This window comes from Tachypleus tridentatus, chromosome 9 (genome assembly GCF_004210375.1).
Source record: "Tachypleus tridentatus isolate NWPU-2018 chromosome 9, ASM421037v1, whole genome shotgun sequence".
Classification (NCBI taxonomy): Eukaryota; Metazoa; Arthropoda; class Merostomata; order Xiphosura; family Limulidae; genus Tachypleus; species Tachypleus tridentatus.
In genome coordinates, this window is record NC_134833.1 from 152,629,983 (window position 1) to 152,639,293 (window position 9,311).

At 31.7% G+C, this 9,311-nt stretch overlaps 1 protein-coding gene across 12 annotated transcripts in view; it reads right to left on the bottom strand.

The window, feature by feature from the left end:
- Positions 1 to 7,815, bottom strand: part of LOC143226669 (kynurenine formamidase-like) — a 30,043-nt gene extending 22,228 nt beyond the window's left edge. The window contains exons 1-5 of one of the 12 annotated variants that reach the window (XM_076457928.1): positions 7,681 to 7,760; positions 5,593 to 5,654; positions 4,065 to 4,155; positions 2,692 to 2,785; positions 1,604 to 1,708 (exon numbers count right to left, since the gene is read on the bottom strand). In XM_076457928.1, the coding sequence (XP_076314043.1) occupies positions 1,604 to 1,708; positions 2,692 to 2,785; positions 4,065 to 4,100 (235 nt within the window). In that variant the 5' untranslated portion in view covers positions 4,101 to 4,155; positions 5,593 to 5,654; positions 7,681 to 7,760. Of the gene's footprint in view, positions 1 to 1,603; positions 1,709 to 2,691; positions 2,786 to 4,064; positions 4,156 to 5,592; positions 5,655 to 6,350; positions 6,443 to 6,521; positions 7,071 to 7,177; positions 7,408 to 7,608; positions 7,640 to 7,680 lie in introns of those variants that run through there. The other 11 variants (XM_076457929.1, XM_076457926.1, XM_076457930.1 and 8 more) reach the window with 11 other exon arrangements.
- Between the last annotated feature and the right edge of the window lie 1,496 nt (positions 7,816 to 9,311).

Sequence of the window (9,311 nt, forward strand, 5' to 3'; positions counted from 1 at the left end):
ATTCCAGCCAGCCTTTCTGCAAACACTTATATTGACCATGCCAATGCGAATGTTTGAAGTTACTTGCAATGATGGCCGTGCAACTCACTACTGAGACCTCTTGTTAGGCATTTCCTACCCTGTTTAGGACTTCTTTCTGGTATGGTCTTAAACTTTTGACCAGCTAGTATTTAGACTAATATCATAGTGTTCACATTTTTCCTATTAAACGCAAAAAAAGTTTGTTTTTTTTTCCTTTTCTTATTTTCATCTTTCGAAGCTCTACTCAAATAAGTGGTCGAGTCTAACAATACAAAATGCATATTTTTTCTTCATGTTCACTGGCCTTAAAATTTTGGCCAGCAGTGTATAAAAGCCACTTCTTCTTCCCCTAAATATTCTATCTCTATTAAATAACCTGTAACCCTGTATTTCAAATAAACTCCTGTCATCAAAATCATCCACTTTTAACCATGTTTCAGTTAACCCCATAACATCAAAATCTTTCATTCCAACTGTGCCCTTAAGTCATCTGTTGTATTTCTTAAATTTCTAGTCCTACAATAATAACAATTTAGCTTATCCTCATAATTACTTCTATACTCATTTCCTGTGCTAAACTTTTTTCTGCCTCTTAATCTTTTTTGCATTTAGTTTTACTGGCCCTCATCACTGTCTAGTCCTAGTTTAAAACTTCCCTTACAGCAAACAGACTTAACAAACAAGCCAGCCCTACAATATTTAAATGTAAACAATCCATTCCAAAAATGTTTATTCCACTGAACTGATCCCACAATTCCATCCAGTCTATCCGCTCATCCTCACATAGAAGCCTAAGCCTTGCATTTAGCCCTATTGACTTACTAATAATTTCATACCCAGAATTATAAGCAGTATCCCTCACAAAATTAAGTTGTTGTTTTTTTAGTTAAATACCTATATCTAATAGGTATATATAAAATAACTATATAAAAACAAGTTATTCAATTTCAGTGTTCTTAAAACATAGAACGGTAAATAAAAAATTATAGAGAGAAAGAAATAGAAGGTCCTTAGTTTAGATTCTACCTCGTCAATATTGATAATTGGAGTTCCTAATTCATGAGAAACTACAAAATTTGTATTTCTACATTATAAACATCTCATTTGAATCAATGCCTCATTCAACGTACAAAAAAATTCAATATTTAGGGTTTATTTTCTAATACTTACTTTTAAATTAAGAAATTATCTAATGTGTCATAATACATCTTGAATTATAACCTACAAATTGATACCAAACTTATTGACACGTGTCCATAAATGGTAGTTTAATAATATTTTGAATGAGAGTCAACAAACATGAAGTGACGTGGTTTTTAATCCATGACTCATAATAATAGAGTTAAAGTGTCTCAAACATGAAAGTTTCAGAATTTTCTGATGCTCTACTGTAAACATTATACTTCTGTATCTACAGTAGGTCTGAACCACTTTTATTGTACACAGAAAGTTCTAGTTAATATAATAAATATACAGACTTTAATCGTAGTCTCTAAACTTCACTTAGAATTTGTGAAATTTCTGAAAACTGGTTACATATGAGTTATCAAAGTTTGCCTAAACATTAATATAGATGACTCACCTGCTGGAACTTTATCTGCTCCAAATATATCAAGCTTTTCTCGTTTACCAAATCCATAACTTATCCCTAACTGACAAGGAATCTCTTTCTTCAACCTTTCACTTGCTAGCAAAACAAGAAAATAATATTAGACAATGTACTCTCAGTAACCCCGCTTTTACAACATCTTGTAAATATGAGTTTGCCAACTGTTATGTTATCATTGTGTTTATATACTATACAAAGTTACACATAATTTCCTTGCTACTACTGCTGTTCAGTTTGGTTATACATATTAAACCACTTAAGGTGTTATTTCATGTACAGTTTTAACCTAATTAAATTATAATTAAATAGTTCACCTACACTCTGCCATCAATTGTAATACAGGTTCATGAACTTTTAATGATGGTTATCTGAATCATTTTATTCTTTCAATACTTTTAGAAATATTTTAAAGTTAATTTCACAAAATAAATTTCCATAAAAACTCAATTCTGCTTAAAAGTGCCAGATAAATCACCCACATTCTTTGACTAATTATTCACCTGGCTATTTTAATTTTGTTTGTGCCATTTCTATTAGTTTTAATCCTGGAGGGTCTTAATTAATACAATCACTGTGTTAAGTGTCACTCTTTGCCTTATGACTAAATATTTCTGTCATATGGTAAATGGTGTGTACGTAATATCCATTCTCTACCTGTCCATGTATCTATATAAATATAATAGTACTGTCTGTTGTGTGTCCACTTAACTACTTATCTATATAACAGTACTGTCTTTTGTATGTCCATCTAATTACTTATTTATATAAATAACAGTACTGTCTGTTGTATATCCATGTAACTATTTATCTATATAACAGTACTGCATGTTGTATGTCCACATAACTACTTATCCATATAACAGCACTGTCATTTGTATGTCTATCTCACTACTTATCTGTATACATATAACAGTACTGTCATGTGTATGTCTATCTCACTACTTATCTGTATACATATAGCAGTACTGCCTGTTGTATGTCTATGTAACTACTTCTCAGGCAAGCAAAAGCATGTATATTCACAGTAATTTATGTTAAAACAACAAAATCCACAAACTAACAGATATAATGTTTCTGGTAGTCTTGATTTTTAACATCCTCTGGGGGTATTTCTTGTGATGCTCCACCCGACTCCAACAGGAAGTTCTGCATCCTCTAGTAGCATAACCATTTCACAACAGGCTTGATATAATATACACAAGTTTATATACCTATTGGCACTTTTTAGTAAAGATTACAAGTTTTTTGCATACAAAAAATAATATTTTTCATTGAAATATTTTTACTAAAGATTTGTTTGTGAAAATATTGGTCTGTTTGGTAACAAGTTTGAGTGAAAAGTGATTTCATGTTATGATTTTAAACTATTTTTCATCCCAAAAATCTCAAATATTATTTATGTAATCTCTAAAACCTCGAAAATACATTACAAATGTTTGTTTTCTGAAAGACTTTATATTGTATGTTCTTTTCTATACTCTAACTGTGTGGGGTCTGTCACTTGGCCAAACTTGTAACCATCATAACAGAATAGGTAATAGGTTATGTTTGTTTCATGCTACATGACTACATGTTATAACATGAAAATACAAATGTTCAGACAAACCAGCTTAAGTCTCATAATGCTATACATTATATTGACTCTTTTGTACTGTCTGTTGTTTGTCCATGTAACCACTTATCTATATAAATGTAACAGTACTGTATGTCCAGTGTGACAAGGTGCACATACACTCATGTTACATGTCCAATAATATAAAACTTACCATCAGTCTTCCCTGTCTAGACTGTGTTTTAGTGGACTAGTAGTTTGTAATATACAGTTACATTTCAATTATTGTATATTATATATTACTACTATTTAGAAATAAATTATTAAACTTATATTTTTTAAAATATAGAAAAATAAATAAAAAGTAACAATTATCTATTTTTGCTATGACCTTTGAACTCGAATGTTACTAGACACAGGTTGCCAAGCATTTTAAAATTTTGCATGTGGAAAACACATGTTTGGAATGTATTAAGAATTACACAAATAATACTTGAGATATTTGGGATGAAGAACAGTTTCTTTTTAAATCCCACCATGAAGCCTCTTTGAACTCAGACTAGTAATGAAATACTCTATTTTCACAAACAAATCTTCAGTAAAAATATTTCAGTAAAAATCTGATTTTTGCATACAAAATACTTGTAATCTTTACTAAAAGCCTACCAAATTTTGTGTAGATGCACATGCTCTATCAAAAGTCATAGCACAAATACTTGACATGTGCAACTGTGGATAGACAAAAGCGTTAATCTGTACACAAATGCTTCTGATCAAATGGTTATGCCGACTAAGTTATTTGGTATTTTCCATACATTCCCAATAAATTATAAACCTTTGTTTCATGACAGATAATTCAATATTCAACCAAAATTGTTATACCTTTAGCTCCTTCACTGATATAGGTTTGCATAGCATTTTCTTGAGGAAAGCGATGAGACCACAAGACTACAGAATACTGCTTTTCAATCTCCTGATGTGTGATTAAATACACAATTTGGATAGAAAAGGATAGTCATTAAAAATATAACACTAATGTTAATATATTTATCAACATTGTTTTAATTTTCATAACAATTTTAGACAAATACTTACACAAAGTAATTATTGTAATTATTTTGTACTTCAAAGATTTCTCGACATTCCTTGTGTTTATAAAAATTTGTTTGAAACTTCAATTACACGGAAGTGGATGTTCAGAGTGAAATGGAAAAGGTTACACATAAAATATTTTCAAGGTTTTTTGTTAATCGGATTGGGCAGAACATTTTAGAATGAAAGACGTTTGGTTGAAAATTATTTTGAAGGATATAAACATTTATTTAAGTGTAAAAATTTATAGCCAGCACATGAATCTATTTATTGATCAGTTTCTTGTTCAACATGGAGTTTTCTTAAATTGGTCATTGTATTGAAGAGTCTAAAAAAACTTGAGTGGGGTCTAATATTACTTCAAATTGAAGGAAATTCAACTTTAAACTGACTGTTGAGTATACCTTTACTTATCACATACTATACCTCCACTAGAATGACCGACGAAGACCTTCAAAATGCCAAGATTCTGCCATTGGTTAAGAATGAACTGAGTACTAGTTTAGTTGCAACTAATCTTGCAAGTCATATGGTTTATTTGATGAAGTTCGTATCTTCAAGATGATAAGACAGCAGTCTGAAGGTACCTTGTAGCAATTATTCTTGTCAGCAGTTAAGAACTTGCTTTCAACTGCCTGGATTTTTGCTTTCACTCTATCTATCTAATGACATGATTACATTTGCAAAGGTAGCAGAGCATATCCCTAATGCTAATCCAGAGGTTGTTCTCACAATGTGTCTAAACATTAAAGTGAGAAGTTACATGAAGTCATGAGAGTGTTAAGCTTTCCACTTATTACAAATGCTTGTGAATGCACTTCCAAATAAATTTAGTAATTAGCAACTAAAAGAAGCTGTTCTACTGTGTTATTAATTAAATAATTAAATTTGTTAATGGAAATTGTAATCCAAACCTTTTCTGACATGAAACCCCAAGCAGTAGTGATAAAAAGTAACCATGTGGATTGTGCCAACAGACAAGAGGTAATTGGGTAGACTGCATCCAAAAATAAAATCAGACAGAGGTGACTACCAAAACTAGCAGGACTGGAGACAACAAGAATCACAAAATAAAATTCATGGGAAAGAAAGATAAAGTAACAGTGAGGAAAATGAAACAAATAACTCGGAGTGACACCACTGTGACATAAAAGAAACCACAAGCTCAGAAAAAAAACTACAATTAAACCTATGACTCGTAATTTCACTTAAAGAAAATATCCAAAGTAGAAAAGGGAATTATAGCAGAACATTTTCTAAACAACCAACGTTTTCAGAAACAATGGAATTAAAAAAAGGCACCATAAATGTACTTAACCTCATCCAAAGGCATGGCTGTAACAGTATTTTAATCTTCTTGTTTCTCAGTTTCAGTGACACCTGGAATAAACAGAAAATAACCAATCGTATGAATGTGGTTCCATCTGGCTAACTCCTGAGAAATTTGAAAATCTAGCAAATTATTTTGCTGAACTTATCAAACTACTAATCTATACTTTAGCAGAATGAAAATGAATTGCATCTTTACAAATAATGTATTTTCCTGAAAGAATAATGCCATAAAAACAAGCAATGATTTCAAGTTAACTTTTCTGAAAACAGAACAAGTACAAAAACCTGAAACTTTAACTTTATGTTGTAGCTTACAAGAACATAAATTTGTCTTACATCAGGTATCACATAGATCTTGGTTGCAGTGAAACCCAAAGAAAACAAAATGCTTAATTTTGCTCTCAGGGTTAAAAACATCAAAATATTTAAACAATAATAGTGACTAGTTTTATTTTTGCTAGTTAGAGAAAAGAGTATTCCATAGACTATGTTTAAAGATAAGCTACTTAGTGTAGGACTCTGTTAATCAATATTAATGTATATACAACAGATTAATCCCATATTCAATGTTTACAATATTTTAAGAACAGTTTGAATTATTTTGTGATTTTATTTTCATGGTATTATAAAAATTTTCAATCATTAATTTCATAATATTCAACATTAATTAACGAGCATTCATAAGCAAATTACAATGTTAAACGTAATTTTTATTTCTTGAATGTTATATTTTGTTACACTTACCAAGTGCAGATAGTCCTCATGTAGCTTTGCGCGAAATTGAAAACAACAACAAAAACAAACAAAACACATACTTGTAGTATTCACAAACTAAACATAAAAATGCACAACTTCAGACCCATATGAATGGTGAACTCTTCAGACTGTTAAATTTGCAAAATTTTTAGCGCTTACATTGTGCATGAATATTGATTGCCCTGAAAGGGGCCCCGATAAGTTACTCTGGCCCTTGTGTATCATATACACTTAACAGTTGTTAAACCAAAATTTCAAGGAAGGAGGAAGTGGTTAACGAAACCTGACCCTCCCAGATATATAAACATCTTCCCAACTGTATATACCCATACAGAGAGAGAGAGAGAGCAGACAATACACTTGCAATGTCATTTGAGGCAACTTAACCTAATTAATTTCACAATTTCAGATATCGGCATAAATTAAACTTAGTTTTTAAATCTTCACATTTTCATACACCTAAAATTTTCACACATAAATAACAGGGTGCTTGCAAAGAATTTCTCCAGTAACATATCGGACATTTGAGACGCATCCATTTCTTGTATAGTTGCTAATTCAATATTTTATGTTTTGTTGTTCACTTATTTGATCCATAAACAAGTCTAACCTATAATGATGTTGAAGACATTCTAATTAATATTATGATCAAGAACTGTAACAACTTTGAGTTATTAACTACACTATTACAAATGGATGCGTCTAACACCCGATATGTTACTGCGGAAATTCTGTACAAGTTTCAATAAAGGCAACTAGAGTAAAGTACTTAACAAGTTAAATACAGTATAACTAACATTATTACTAGTTAATACCTTTTAAATATAACAAAAGAACAACAGCGGATTTTTTTTTTTCTGGCCAATAAACGTAACTATTATACTTTACAGACGAGAATGTGAAGTAAAATAAACTGTAGTTCTTCCAGTCTTAGCAACGAGTTCAAATCAGTAGAATTTTAAACAATTACTACACAAGTTGACTATTACTACTAGTATTAAGCAGTCTGCAATTTCAAAGTTCAACGTCGAGTTCAAAAGCTACTTATTTGTAATCTGTTTGCAGATCTGTATCCATACGTTGAAGTATCAGTACACATTTTGCATTATTTTCTTGAGAAACTAAATATCGGCTCATTAAAATTAAATGTTAAACGTTATTTATTTTTAGCAATAACAATTAATATACTTTAAAAATTTTAATTGTGAAAACGTAATATATTTAGCGAAAAAATGGAATACTCAACAGAAGAAAATAAATTCTCGATGACGAGAAACCCAATTTAAATAAAATGAAAAACAGAGAACAACGTCTCCACCTTGGTAGGCCGTCATCAGGTCAAGAAAAACAGAGTTTGTAACTGACCGTTGACGGACACACGTCTCAGGAACGAAAGTATAAACGGGCAACCGATTGCAGGGAGCGTTGCAGGTGGATGTTAGGTTATTAATATTTGTTTAATTTCGGTCTTAGGTGTTGTATAAGTAGGGCTTCTTGCCAATAATTTTATGACACAAGTTGAAGGACAAGCAATCAGCACAGCATTACATCCACCCCTATACTGGCACAGATATGTAGACGACACGATTGCGGGATTCACATCTGCAGAACACACACTTAATTTCTTCAATCACGTTAACTCTATTCACCCCAACATTAACTTCACATGTGAACGGGAAGAAAGCAATCAAATATCATTTCTTAACCTCAAAATTACATGAACCGATACACAATTTAAAACAGAAATCAACTGAAAAATCACCCATACTGGACTATACATTCCTTGGGACTCAGCACATGAAACAAAACAAAAACTCAACCAAATAAAGAGTCATAAAGCTACGCTAACCAGATAAAATTAACAATGAATTAGACAAAATAAAACAATACTTCATCAACATCAATAAGTTTCCTCCACAAACCGTAGAAAACATTATACGCACACACCAAAACAAAAAGCAAAATAAACTCACAAAAGTAAATATATCTCACGAATAAAAAAAATCACAAAACCATATACTGCTACATACCATATATTCCCGACATCAGCATAAAAATAACAAACATTTCGCAAAAACTAGTAACAAAACATGGCATTCCAGTTAATACCCAAATTTATTCAAAATCAAGCACTAAACTGAGGTCTCTACTGTGTAATAACTATACTGACACACACCACACCAACATTATATACAAAATACAATGTGTTAACTCCCACGACTTCTATATTGGAGAAACAAGTAGAAAAATTGAAACCAGATTCAAGGAACACAAAAAGTCACCTTCACACGTTTTCGAACACTCCAAATCAAATAAACTGAACATAACCATAGAAAAAACCCAAATACTAAATAATGAAACAAACATAAACAAACGCAAAATTAAAGAAACCTTACTTATACAACAACTCAATCCCAAAATAAACCAATACAAAGGAACACCTTTATACCTATATTAATGGCCCGGCATGCCCTAGCGCGTAAGGCGTGCGACTCGTAATCCGAGGGTCGCGGGTTCGCGCCCGCGTCGCGCTAAACATGCTCGCCCTCCCAGCCGTGGGGGTGTATAATGTGACGGTCAATCCCACTATTCGTTGGTAAAAGAGTAGCCCAAGAGTTGGCGGTGGGTGGTGATGACTAGCTGCCTTCCCTCTAGTCTTACACTGCTAAATTAGGGACGGCTAGCACAGATAGCCCTCGAGTAGCCTTGTGCGAAATTCCCAAACAAACAAAAAAACCTATATTAATAAATATAATCAAACATCTAAGCACGCCCTCTACATTCCTACTTTCAGTTACACAACCCCGTATTGTTTGTGTCTGACAATATGTTGTTCATTTTTCATTACTCTTATCTGTTTTTTAGAATTTTGATGTTGTTGTCTCGTTTTAAGTTGTTTATAGAATTAATGTCTTTTTGTGTGAGGTTGTTTTTTATAATTCTTTTCTG